General features: G+C 49.6%; 1 protein-coding gene across 1 annotated transcript; it reads left to right on the plus strand.

Annotated features, from left to right (window-relative positions):
- Window positions 1–2263: 2263 nt before the first annotated feature.
- Window positions 2264–11998, plus strand: PA2G4 (proliferation-associated 2G4, 38kDa). The gene is made up of 12 exons (XM_010565110.1): window positions 2264–2409; window positions 3056–3161; window positions 3391–3460; window positions 4628–4720; window positions 5491–5554; window positions 7145–7223; window positions 8262–8340; window positions 8670–8803; window positions 9398–9492; window positions 9983–10110; window positions 10557–10610; window positions 10893–11998. The coding sequence occupies exons 1-12, from the start codon at window positions 2355–2357 to the stop codon at window positions 10956–10958; spliced, it is 1023 nt and encodes a 340-aa protein (XP_010563412.1). The 5' UTR covers window positions 2264–2354; the 3' UTR covers window positions 10959–11998.
- Window positions 11999–13050: the final 1052 nt, after the last annotated feature.

Raw genomic sequence — 13050 nt, forward strand, 5'->3', positions numbered from 1 at the left:
CCCCGGGGGACAGAGCCCCCCGGTGGGTGGGTGGGTGGGTGGCGAGGGCAAGCCCCCGGGAGGAGGGGAGCGCCGGGCTCGGCCCTGGCAGCCGGTTTCTTCAGCGGAGAGACCCGGTCTGCTAGGGGGGAGGCTGCCCCGGGCCGGGGCTGCTGCCCGGCACGGGTTCGGGAGATGCGTTGGTCACCCCTAAAACTTTGCCTTCCCCACCCCATGTTATTTGCTTTTTGATGTTATTTTCTTTAAACGCTTATTTTTGCTGTATCATTAGTGGTGGTTAGCTGCCCCTCGAGAGAGGTGACAGCTGTTTAAAGAGCTAACTGGACCGGTTCTATGAGGTCTTCCCAGCATTATGAACAGCCTCCATAGTGCATGTCCCACACTAATTGTTGCTGATTCGACGCTTCTTTTTAAGTCATCCTCCTGACGGTAACTTGGGATGCAGCTCAGGAGAGAGACGTGGGGCTGAAAGCCGTGATGATGCGGGTTCCCCTTTGGGAAGGGAGGTCACCGCTTTGGCTTCTCTGTCTGCTGGGCAAACCAGATTTAATGGCATGCCCTCTGAGTTTGGCTGCATGGAGGGGCTGCCTCCCTTCCCACAGGGGAGAGGCAGCTCCATCACAGCGTGTCTTCTCCCTTACGGGCAGTGTGAGCATGTTTGGGAAGAGCAAACACAGAACTGTGGCAAAAAGTTCAAAATGCTTTGGGTTCTTGTCAGAGCGAGGTGCCTTTTAATGATATAAAGTGCTTTTAATTCCCTAAACAAAGCGCTGTGGAAGCCCAGAGTACAATTAGTAGGTGTTCCTTGGTCAGTGCTATCACACTGTCTGCTTTTTGGTTTTGTTCGAATGCTCTGATGAACGCGGCTCTCCATTTATCTTTGCACTGTGTTTGTTTTAACGTTTCCTGTTCTTGCCTCTCTGTGTCCTGCCATCCACTGAATGTCTCTTTATCAGGCTTTTATCTGTACTTAAAAATATTCTGAATTTGTTATTATTTGTGGCGCATGGAAAGGTGACTGAAGAGATTTGAAATTTAATTGTCATACAGGTGAAAGGCTTCAGGTTTTTACTCAGTGGCAAAGAAATTACAAAAAACAGCCTGCTCGTAAATATCCCCCTCAGTACTTCTGAAATATTTATTGCTGTCATACCTAGAACATGTGCAGAAACTCCCCCCAGATAGAGGCACTTCACAAAACAGCCTCTTGTAAAAACAATGTGCTCACAGAATGAGGAGAAACTGTGAGGATACCTTTTACCTCAGGATCCGAAAACGTTTCAGGGTAAGCTTTATGACTCCCTGTAAAGCATCCCAGCTGGAGAGAGGAGGAAGAAGGGGAAATAGCAGCTCGGGCGGTCTGCTGGTGACAGCTGGAGCACCTCAGCCCCTGGACTGGTGGGGAGACCATTGAGATGTGGCTCCTCCAGCAGCCCCTGGGCCCCTGTTTCACCATCGAGATGTGTTTGTGAATGTTACTCTCCACTGTTTCAACCAAAGCCACCGCTTTTATACTCCTTTTCCCCCTTATCCTATAAAGCACGAGACACACTGTTATCTACGGCGGAACCAAAATGCTGCTGGGGCTAGCGGGTGCTAAAATATGCCCAAAAGTGGGTGCAGGCAGCAAAACTTCCTCTAACCTGCAGCGTGGAGCACGGCCTGTGGAGTTCCTTGTGTCAGGCAGTGCACTGGCAGCTGCCGGCACTGCCAGGCCAGAGCACGTGGGTTACCTTTAAAACACGTTTCTGCCGAGCAAGGGACTAATGTAACTGGCTCTCCTGCGCTGCTGCCAGCTCTTGTGCCCAACAAAGCCTTTCAGCTGCTCCGTACCTCTGGTCTCACACGTCTGCAGCAGCGGTCCCTGCTCCTTTGATGTGCTGCGCGTCCCAAGTAATTTCCAAACCTGTTTCTGTAGCTCTGACTTCTGCAGAAAGAATGTGGGAGAGCGGTGTTCCTGCTTGGCTGCTTTGTTTGACAGACCTCGGTCAGCGCAGGCAGGTGTCTGAAGCTGCAGTGCTTCACCTGTGCAAACCTCCGCGTACGTTCATTTGCTCGTGCTCTCTGTGAAAAAGTTCTCAAAAATAAAATAAAAATTAAAGTGGAATTTCTACCTGTCCACAGTCCTTTTGGTGAAGAGCTGAGTCCAGAGTCTTGTTCTCTCTTAAGAAACAAACAGATCTTTCTGGCACAGTGCTGTGTGGTGAGCGTTGGTGTTAAGATTTAAGGCTGTTTATCGCTAACATGCTTGAACAGCTTTGTGTCTGTGTTTGAATTAAGGGGTCCTGCGTGCGGTGGTCGAAGCGGCGAACTCCGGAGCATCGGTTCTCTGCCTGTGTGAGAAGGGAGATGCCATGATTATGGAAGAGACTGGCAAGATTTTCAAGAAGGAAAAAGAAATGAAAAAAGGTGAGGCCTGCTCCAAAGATATTTTCAGTGTTGTCATTCTTGGTCCCGTTGGGTGGCTAGTGTGAACAGGCAAGAGCACAGAAAGTGCTACTCGGTTCTAATTAGCCTAAGAAATAGTTTGGTGTTCCCAGAAAGCCAATTTTAACCCAAATCCTCCTACCTGCCCTGCTGGTAAGCATCACTGATGAGCCTCAGCTTCCCCTTTCGATTCACCCAATCATCCACACTATTGTCCTGAGCAACTCCTGTTTCAATGTCCTCCCTTCAGGAAGTCCTGCAGTACGGTTATCGCTGGTCTGTAGTTGCTGTGGAAATTGTGTGACACTTGAGTGTGTCACCCAGAGCTCCCTGATTTCTGTTCTGGAGACTTGAGGTCCCTTTTGCAGGTGGCTCACCACCTTGGATCTATTTCTTTGATGGTTGCCAGGGCAAAAGGAGAGCCGCTGTGGGAGCAGACCACACACTGCCTTCCTCGTGGCTTTTTGGCTAGAGACTTGTGTAATGGGGCATTTTACAGCACTTCAAAAATCGAAATCTGGAGTGATGATCCACATTGGCAGGGCTGCTGCCTGTGCCGGGTGTGAGGCTGCATGGTTTCATGGAATGTTTGGGTTTTTTGTTTTTTTTTTTTTTTCCCCCTTTATAGGTATTGCCTTCCCAACGAGTATATCAGTAAATAACTGTGTCTGTCACTTCTCCCCCCTGAAGAGTGACCAAGACTACATCCTCAAAGATGGAGACTTGGTCAAAATGTAAGTGTCTTGGTTATACTTTTTGTGAATTTACTGTTGGCACCTGGGCTTTGCTTTCTAGTCCTGCTTGGTGTGTCAAATCTTCCTCAGCATGGCTAATTAAGGAATCTAATAGCTAGTCAAGTGAAGCGCTTGAAACATACTTTAGTCTTCTGATACTTCTAGAAGTCACACAAGTTTCGTGAGCTGTGATGCCCCACCTGTAATTAATTCTCTCTTTGTGTTGCAGTGACTTGGGAGTCCATGTTGATGGCTTCATAGCAAATGTAGCACACAGTTTTGTCATAGACGCCTCAAAGGTAGGTTTTTAATGGAGTGGTGCCTCTTGCCACTGCTACTTTACATGCAGTCTAAAGCAGATATTAAAAAGCTGATGTTCAGGTGCCTCTGGTTCCAAAGGCAGCAGGAACATGGAGCCTCGGAGAGGTGTCTGCTTCATTTCACAAAGGCACCACAGGTCTGGTGTCACAGCAGTGACAGGGTGAAAACCGTCCCTTTCCTAAAAATTATTCAGTCCTCTGGAAAACGAGGGCTGCCATGCTGTTTCAACACATACAATTTTGCAAGGTTACAAATAATTTGAGACAAACCACGCACGAGTGGCACTGCAGTGAGTTATTTGCATGTAGAGTGTCTGCGGCTGTGGGGCGGACTGGGCAGACTGGTTTTGCTGCCCCCTCTACTGGCCGAGGCACAGGGAGCTGAGCGCTGCACTGCTGGGAGTCTCTGCCTTCACCTATGCAAACTGAGCTCAGGGGCGACTTGTTCTTCAGACCCCAAAACTAGTCCCTGCTGCCCACTTCTCCTGCCTGAATGCACCAGCATGGACTTTTCTCACCTGGGGCTGACTGCAGCGTACAGCCCTGGCATGTGTTGGTGAGGACGCCACCGTGGCACGCGTGGTTTGGTCGGGCATTTTCGAAGTGACACTAAGCCATGCTTATGCAGAGGGGATTACTGTTGTGTGTGTAAAGTTGTCACGTAAGCTTGGAACAAATTTTTAGCTGTAGTCTTGGGAGGAGGATGGTGGTGTGGGTCTTGGGAATGGTGTTTCTCCAGTGGCTGTGTCTGAACGACTTGATGGGGAGAAGCCAAAAAAAAAAAAAAAATCTTTTGAAGTGCATTGAAATCTTTCCAGTCCACATTTCTGGCTACAGGAGGGTCGTGTTCTGTTTTCAGTCTTTGACAGTGATACGCTTGTACTAGGGTGTCTCTGTTGAAACTTGTGAGAGAGCCAATTTGGTTGTGGCTGATACTGATCTGCTCTTTTAATGGAGGAGAGGCTAATGATTGAGCTCTGGAGCCAGAAGGCCTTCCACCTCTGATCTAGATGTCCCCGTTCACTCGGCGGGGAGTGTGTTCAGTTAGATGGACAGTCTCCATCTCTAGATACTCAGAACAGTATTCTTGCTAATAAGAGGGAAGGGAACATAAGTTAAAAAGCCTTTATTTTTCTGTTCTTCCAGGAAAACCCTGTGTCAGGCCGTAAAGCTGATGTCATCAAGGCGGCTCATCTGTGTGCTGAAGCTGCTCTGCGCTTGGTAAAGCCTGGAAACCAGGTGAGTGACTAATATGGGGGAAAGTATGTCTGGGCACGGGGCGAGGAGCTCAAGCACAGATGCAGCCTGTGCCACGCTTTGTGCATAGAAATAAAAGCGTGTGACCTTGCCTGGGAAGAATTGCCCAGCGATGTGGGGAATCTGGAAGCAGCTGTCTGCAGACAGCTGAGCCGCTGCTGGGGTGAGCACTGGCCCGCTGGGGCAGGTGGCAGTGACTCTTCTGTCAGCAGCTCTGGCTTCCCTGTGGGACCTGAGCTCTTCCTTGTGCGATGGTGGCTTCGCAGAGAAGCCTCAGTGCTCCCACTCGCGGGTCCTTTTCTCGCTGAAGACAGCTGGGCTTGCACAGCAACTCTGCTGAACAGTGCTCCCGTAAATCCCCCACTTGCACCTCTCCCTCGCCTTGTGCTCAGGCGCCTCAGCAGTCGTGGGCGATCTCCTTTGTCGCTGTGTTACTATTCCAGACATACTTGTGTCGCTCTTAGTTGCTAGTGTAATCCCCTAAAGAGGGATGGCTTGTGAGAAGGCACTGGGTGCAGTGCGGGAGGCTGAGCTGGCCTCGTGTTACGTGTCGTTTTTGTTGATACAGGATTAAAAATGGAAGCCTGACACTGTTTCTCCTTTTTTTTTTTTTTTTTGGAGGTGTTAAAGCACCAGTCAGTTAGAAAGCCTGCCTGTTTTATCACAGAACACTGTTGAGTTAAAAAAAAAAACGTCATGCTTGTGGCTTGAATTTTATATCCTTAACATGATTTCATGTGTCCTTCACCCAGAACACACAAGTGACAGATGCATGGAACAAAATAGCCCACTCGTTTCACTGCACGCCAATTGAAGGTAAGGATGGGGGAGCAGCTGATCAGAGGTAGCGATGTTTTAGCTGCACACTAAATCCTGAGCTGCCCTATTCAAAATCTGGGAAACACTTAATGACTAGGAGTCCTAGACATGCCATCTTAAAATGCAGCAGCCTTTGCTAAAAAAATCCCTTCAAAACTCTAGATTCTTCTTCCTTCCTCTGGTTTTTTGATTTTTAAAGATGCATTAATCTAGGAACAATAGAGATGGACTTCCACAGCTGGTAGGTAGTGTCCTGGCTCGTGGACTTCCTGCTGACCTTGGGCAAATCGCGTGGCCCTTTGCTTTCATACTTGACCACTCGTAGTTAAAACCCCTTTAGCAAATCCATAACAGAGCTTGTTTGTAATGCAAGAGCCACTGGAAAAGAAGCCCATAGATATGCAGGGTATGTAATTTCCTTCCAACTCCAAACTCATTCACGTTCTCTTAGCAGTGTTGATAACGGGCAAGTGGGAAGGCGCTGGGATAGCTTCTGGTAGAAATGAGACCACTGGCTTTTTGTCTGAAAGGTGGCGAGAGAGCTTAGCCTGACATTTGGCACATGCAGATGCTTTTCTCCTAGTTGGTGACATCACTGTCAAATGGTTCTTCCAGCCACAATTACATTGGTCCGCTATTAGTTAAATTCCCTGAAATACTGTAAAGCTGGCTCATTCTCTTCACTCGCCTTAGCCCAATCTTGGAACATCAGTTCCCTGTTCCTTGTGTGGGATGGCTTTGTGGGTCTCCTCAGTGCTTTGCTCCTTTCTCTGTGAAAAAACATGGCATCAGCTGCAGTGAGGAGGCGGCTGCTCACACTGTCAAGGGAGTTTAAGCAGCCACTGTTTTGGAAACAGTCAAGTGCCGTAATTATCTAGGCACTGGCAGCAGCATAAGGCCCCAGTTGATGAAAACAAATGGAGCTGTTGGCGGCTGGGGTTGTGCTTTCCCTTTCTGCCAGCGGCAGCCGTCCTTCCTGAACGGAGACGTGCGACTGTCCCTGCTGGCTGGTGGCTTGGGGAGCAGAACAGGAACGGCTGCGAGTGCCTCTTCCTAGGCTTCGATTTGAAGGTGAACTGTAGGACAGAAGGGAAAAGTGAAGGAAACCCCTCAAAATACCCTTTAAGTGCTGTACAGCTGAGGTACTGGGGAAAGGACTGAAAGTTTCTATTAACTTGACATTTGGCATCTTTAAAAACACCCGAGGGTGCATTGCACGTGCCTGCGAGTTCACCTTCAGTCCGTTCCAGCCCACTGGTGTAGTGCACGTGCCTTATGGAGAAGTGGCAGTACTTGAAAGGGCTTGGTGGCTGGCTGTGCTTCTCGCGGGAGCTTGCAGCTCCTCCTCTTTGGCGAGGAAGCGTTGCTGAAGTCAGAGTGGGCTTTGGGGAGCTCCGTGTCTGTGCTAATGCACTTGACAGTTCACGACTGAGGGAAGCTGAGGAAGTGCTAACGCCAATGATGGTTTGCTTTCCTCCTCGTTCTAGCTGAGGGCTGCAGTCCTGGGCCCTGGAGTGTTAATAATGCAAGTCACTGTGTAGCTGGTTTGCAGCTCAGAGGTGTTAATGGATTCTCTTATCGCGGCAGGGATGCTGTCGCATCAGCTGAAACAGCATGTGATCGATGGAGAGAAAACAATCATCCAGAATCCTACAGACCAGCAAAAGTGAGCATCACCTCTGGGGTTGCTGCTTCCAGCAGCATTTGGGAGGGGTGTGACTAGGTCCAGAATGGTGACCCTGTTTCTCGCTGTGGTATCAAGGCGGGGATGTAGCAGGTATGTTTAATTTAACTGGGTTGCAGACTGCTCCCCGTGTGGCCTCTTTCTTGAAGTCTGACCCAGTAGGGCAGATTTGTAGCTTGTTAGCCCCATATCTTATTGTCCATTCTGTGTGAACGTGAAGCGTGGCTCTGTGTTTGGGGGTTGTTCTAAGAAAGAAAGAAAGGCTCAAAGTCACTGATGTGAGTGAGGCTTCTTGCTGGCACCTGCAAGTATTCTTGGTTTCTGTCCAGTTTCTCGAAGGAGTCTGCCAGCAAAATAACCAACTGTTGCTAGTTGTAGCGGTGGATGCTAATTCACCAGGAGCTGTGCCAAGACCTATCGTTTGTGTCGCAGAAGCTGCCAGGAGCCCACTGGATGGGGATCACTGTCAATAGCATCTTGGGATGGTTTTGAACAAATGAGCTGGATATGTCATTCCGTTCTCTTCCAGCAGCTTCTTTCCCTCAGGGATCCCTCGGGGTTGGGTCTCACACTGAATATTTAGAGCTCAGTGGCTTTAAATCCAGCACTTGGACTGTTAAGTTTTCAGGTGTGGTGATGTACCACGCGTGGTGGGGCTCTTGGCCTGCCTAGGATGTGACCACAAGTTCAAAGAGCTGGTGCTGAATGTCTGAGAGACCTCCCACCCTTTACTGGCGATGGAGCTACTTGTCATGAGCAGGAGGAGCACTGGCTTGTCATTGTTTTTCTCTGCCAGCCTGTCACTGATCAGGTCTGCTGCCTGGCATCTTCAATTTCTGCATCTTCTGTGCCAGCTTTTGCTCTTCTGGTTAGGGACCTGGTCACTGTAGCACTACTTTGTGCTTGTAGACCTTCTCAGGCTAAGCCCAGTGTGGGCTTGTTTGAGGTACTGTGGCTGTGTAGGAGGTTTTGTCTTCTCTATTTACTATTCTTTGACTCACCAAACTTTTTTTCATCCAGGAAGGACCATGAAAAAGCAGAATTTGAGGTCCATGAAGTTTACGCTGTTGATGTTCTTGTCAGCAGTGGAGAGGGAAAGGTGAGTCCAGTGCTTCTTGGCCTGATGTTCCTCTGTGTGTGTGGTCAAAGTGTCTGTGTTTCAGGATAGTCATCAGCAGCAAGTGATGCTAACAGCCACATCCTTGTGGGTGCCAGTTCCAGCCGGGGAATACTTGTTGCCTGGGTATTGTTGTGGTTTTTTTGGGTGGAGCTTTTTCCATCCGAAAGTTGAGGCCCACCTTTACAGTGTCAGAGTATGGACGGTGCTTGTCTGATACAGCCATCCCAGCGTGTGCAAGCAGTTGGCTGATCTGGCTGAGGAGGTGCTGCACTGCTTTCCTGGTCTCTCAGCGCTGTTTGCATTTTCAGGCAAAGGATGCTGGACAGAGAACTACAATTTACAAAAGGGACCCCTCCAAACAGTATGGCTTGAAGATGAAAACCTCCCGTGCCTTTTTCAGTGAGGTGGAGAGGCGCTTTGATACTATGCCATTTACTCTCAGGTATTTGCTCTTACTCGTGGCCTCCCCATGTATTCAGAGCTGGATGCTCTGCATGAGCTTACAGACCATGCTGACAGCAAGACTGACTTGCTTTCACCATCCTGTCACAGAGAAGGAGGCAGCCTTTACTGCTTTATGTTGGGCTTTGCTGTATTTGAGCCTAGGAGTGGGTGTAGGAAGGATGTTACAGGCTTAAGCAGGAATCCCAGACAGAGCCTGAGGATTTGAGAATCTCCTGTGCCTCGTGTGGCAGGTGGGGAGCTGGGAGTTGTGTTTAAAATAAAACAGAGAGGGGTGAAAGCAGTGTCAGGGTGCAGCATGCAGAGGTGAGGCAGTTCCACAACGTTCACTTAACAGGCTCTTTTCATCCTTAAATCCACTTGCCTTTCCCACTCTCTGGAGGTAACAGCTCAGCTGGCAGTTGCCTGCTCTGGCAGTCTGCTTTGTCACTGCACCACAACACTGCCTGGGCAAGGGGGATGCAAGTGAATCAAGTCTCCAGCCTGACCCTGGTGGCAATTCTGAAACCTGCAGGGTGTAGTCTGGCTTCTAGGAAAGGGCCTGAGCTCAGGTGTGGCTCTGTTTCCTCCGCAGGGCGTTTGAGGATGAGAAGAAGGCCAGGATGGGGGTGGTGGAATGCGCCAAACACGAGCTGCTCCAGCCTTTCAATGTCCTCTACGAAAAGGAAGGTGAGAGCTGGTGGTGGGAGGACTGAGAGCCGGGTGTGGATGGGCACTCAGCAGACAAGTGTTGGTCGCTTCCGGAGTCTGGTGAGACCGGTGCTGATTCTGTTGCTGTATAAATACCAGAGATGCCCTTCAAGGGCCCTGGGATTTATCCTCCAGGAAACTCGCTACCCGTTGGCTTCTGGATCTTGTTTTGGAATTGTTCCAGTGATGAGATGAAATTTTTTGTGGAGTAATTTCCTGGGCAGGAGGAGAGATTGATGGCTGAGGCTCTCTGGTTTGCTTACAGAGCAGGCTTGGCAGGGTAGTGCTGAAGGAATCGTTTTGACCTGGCCAGGGTAGGTTTAAGAAGTTCCTGCGACATGGTTTAGGGCTGTGACAGTGTGGAAATGGCATAGGAATCGAAATGTCTACTTGGAAACGTCTGCCCAGATAGCTGGTGGATTGGCTACATGGGGGCTGTGGTGTAGTAACGCCCGTTTCTGTCTTGCAGGAGAGTTTGTTGCACAGTTCAAATTCACAGTGCTTTTAATGCCCAATGGTCCTATGAGGATAACCAGCGGCCCCTTTGAACCAGAACTCTACAAGTCGGAGTTTGAGGTGCAAGATGGAGAACTGAAGGTTGGTTAAAAATAATAATAAATAGATGTGATGTAGCACATTGCGTGGGTCACCCTGTCTTTGCATCCCTCAGGGTGAAGGTGGGAAGTAAAATCTGGCAGACAACAGGGGAGGGGCTGAGGCATGAGCTTAGAAAGGAAAAGGCGTGCTTAAGGCCAGGTTGGGCCCTTATCTCCTGCATCAAGTGCCAGCTCTAGTGGCTTGATAAGGACACCCAGCCCTTTCCTAGGAACGGCTGAGAAGTCTCAACAGCCGGCTCCAAGGCCTCATACCTCGGCGGGGTGTGAGGCTGTGGCATTCCCCATCTATCACTGCACCCCTTGGGACTTACCACCATTCCTTCAGTGGCTGGCGGTGCTTGTTCTGCTTTAAAGGCATTTCCCTTTATCTTCTGTCAAAAAAAGGAGTCTGCTTTCTAGCTGCTTATGTTTCCTTCCTCTCTGCAGGCCCTTCTACAAAGTTCTGCAAGCCGGAAGACCCAGAAAAAGAAGAAAAAGAAGGTAATTTGGCCACGTTTTGTGAGGATTTGTGGCACATTATCTCTTGCAATTGGCAGCGCCCGAATGTTACCCAGGTCCTGCGTGGTCATGTTTTGGGCTCACCTCTCAGCCCACCTTAAAGTGTACTCTGGTGTTCCCCTGGCACGGGAAGCAGCAGCCTCGTGGGAAGGGGCCTCGAGGCGCCTTGAGTGGGCTGCCTCGTACCCACTGCCAGCGCTGTGGCTGTGCACAGTCCCCGAGCGAGCCCCTGTTCTGACCGCTGCTGTGGGTTTGTTTCCACAGGCCTCCAAGAACGCAGAGAATGCCACCACAGGAGAGACAGCAGAAGAGAATGAGGCTGGCGACTGAGCAGCTCCCGCTCCCTCCATGTAGCACCCAATTCACACACACTCGCCCCTTTTCCCCCAAAAAACAGAAGCAAAATAATCTAGCACTGTTTGTCTCTTACAACCAAAACAAACAGTCTGGACTTCCCACTGACTACAACCAGCTCCTATTGACTTTGCCAATGAGGGAGGATTCTCTCAGCCACTTCAGACTACTTAAAAAAAGAAAGCAGAAAAATAAAATCAGGAGTAAAAGCTAGTCTATATCCACTCTTTCTAACCTTTTATACTACCCATACTTGTTGAAGAGGTGAACAACTAAGCCAATCCCAGTGAGAGAGGGAGTGTAGACAGCTGCCTGCTTTCTTCTTCTTCCTCTCTTCTTTTTAATTTCTCCCGTTACAGGTTTTCTTGGAGGAAAAAAAACCCAAACCAAACAGCTGATTACGCCCGAGAAAAAGTGCCCTGTGTTTAGTGATATGGTACACGTGGACGGTGCAAGGTGATCTGCCTTGCCATGCCGTCTCAGCTCCTCCAGGCCGCGTAGGCATTCCTCTCTGTTTCCCTGGGGCAGAGGATTTCTCACTCTTTTCTTTTAGCCTCTAGATTGTACATTTATAATTGGGAAAAATAACAAATTTTATCTCCCCTGTGAAACTGTAGACTGTTCAGTCTACTCTGTTCTGTCTCCGCCTTGATTTACGTATAAACGCTCTATTTTTTAATATGCCACTGTGGCGAGCTCGTTTTTAAATTTGACTGTCCAACTTGCTCGGAAGCAGATGATGTTCCCCACCTGACAGCTCTGCAGAGTGGCAGGAGGCCAGCGAGCTGCCTGCCACCCGGCAGTGGTTTTTAATTCCCTGGTGTCCCGGGGAGTTTAATTCTTCCCTGTGGCTGGTTTCCATGGCCTGTGAGGATGTTCCACTCTTTGACATGCGTTGGTGGCTCTCAGAAGTGTCTCCTGTCCGCATGTGCTCCTCTGGCGATAGGCGAGGGAAATGCTACAGGAGTTGTTGGACTTGGGCTAGAGTCTGGCCAGGGGTATCACTCTTTTTTAGTAAGTCTTTTTAAAAAAAAAAAAAAAGGAGAAGAAAAAAAAAAGAAAAAAGCCGATTGAATTACATGTAGTTGAATGTGAGGTTTTTTTTCTTTGTGGATACCTGCTGACCGGCACTCTGGTTATTCCCCTGCTGTAGCTGGATTTGGGAAAAACTCGCCTTTAAAAATGCTCCTGGGCGTCTCTGCAGGCACCGTGCTTCCTCGCCAAGATCTGGGTTTTCCACCCCAAACTCCACACGTGCAAATATTACCAAAGTCAATAAAAGAGAATAAATGATGTGCTATTTTTTTTTCTGAATTTTTCCATCTCTCTCTGCTCCTGTTCTCAAACTCTTCCAGCTCCGGTGGGACCCCGGGGCCAGCGCAGAGCCGAGGGGCTGGGGATGGTGTGGGATGGACGCAGGGTCCTCACCCAGCGCTGGCTGGAGCAAGGGGGCTGGAACTGCTGGTGGTCTGGTCTGGGCAGCTCCAACGTCCTAACTGAGGCCTTGAGGGGAAAAAAACCTTGTTCCCCGGGAGGAACATTTTAGCATTTTTAAGCAATATTCTGCCCTCTGTGGAAGAAAGGCAGAACTAACCTTTCTCATAGTCAGCAATACAGATTTATAAACCGCTGAGACTTGCTGGAGGTTTATTTAATTTTATATTTTTACTTTAAAGAGAAAAAAACCAACACTGTACCTCTTGACACAAGAAACAAAAATCCAGTTGTTGAAGACTTTTGACTCATGAGAAGACCTCTGTAACTGAATTTTTTTTTCCCCTCCGAATAAACGTGACTGGTGACATCTCCCTTTGGCCAGAGGAACGGCTCTGCTCTCTGGGGCTGGGGGGGCAGCGCGGGGGGGACGGGGGTGCGGGGACAACCCCCCCGGCCCCCCCCGGGCCCGGGGCTGCGCAAAATGGCCGTCGGCTGACGGACTACAGTTCCCGTAGTGCCTCGGTGGGCGGGGACTACAACTCCCGTCGTGCCCCGCGCCGAAGTGGGCGGAGACCTGCCCGCTACCCTATAAATAGGCCCCGGTAGACAGCAGGGGCCCCTCTCGGCCGCC

Source organism: Haliaeetus leucocephalus, unplaced genomic scaffold (genome assembly GCF_000737465.1).
Source record: "Haliaeetus leucocephalus isolate CR32 unplaced genomic scaffold, Haliaeetus_leucocephalus-4.0 Scaffold186, whole genome shotgun sequence".
Classification (NCBI taxonomy): Eukaryota; Metazoa; Chordata; class Aves; order Accipitriformes; family Accipitridae; genus Haliaeetus; species Haliaeetus leucocephalus.

Coding starts and splice junctions, on each gene's coding strand:
- PA2G4 (XM_010565110.1), top strand. CDS start 2,355: ATGATTATGGAAGAGACTGGCAAGATTTTCAAGAAGGAAAAAGAAATG. Junction 8,341..8,669: donor TCAGCAGTGGAGAGGGAAAG/GTGAGTCCAGTG, acceptor TTGCATTTTCAG/GCAAAGGATGCTGGACAGAG. Junction 8,804..9,397: donor ACTATGCCATTTACTCTCAG/GTATTTGCTCTT, acceptor TTTCCTCCGCAG/GGCGTTTGAGGATGAGAAGA.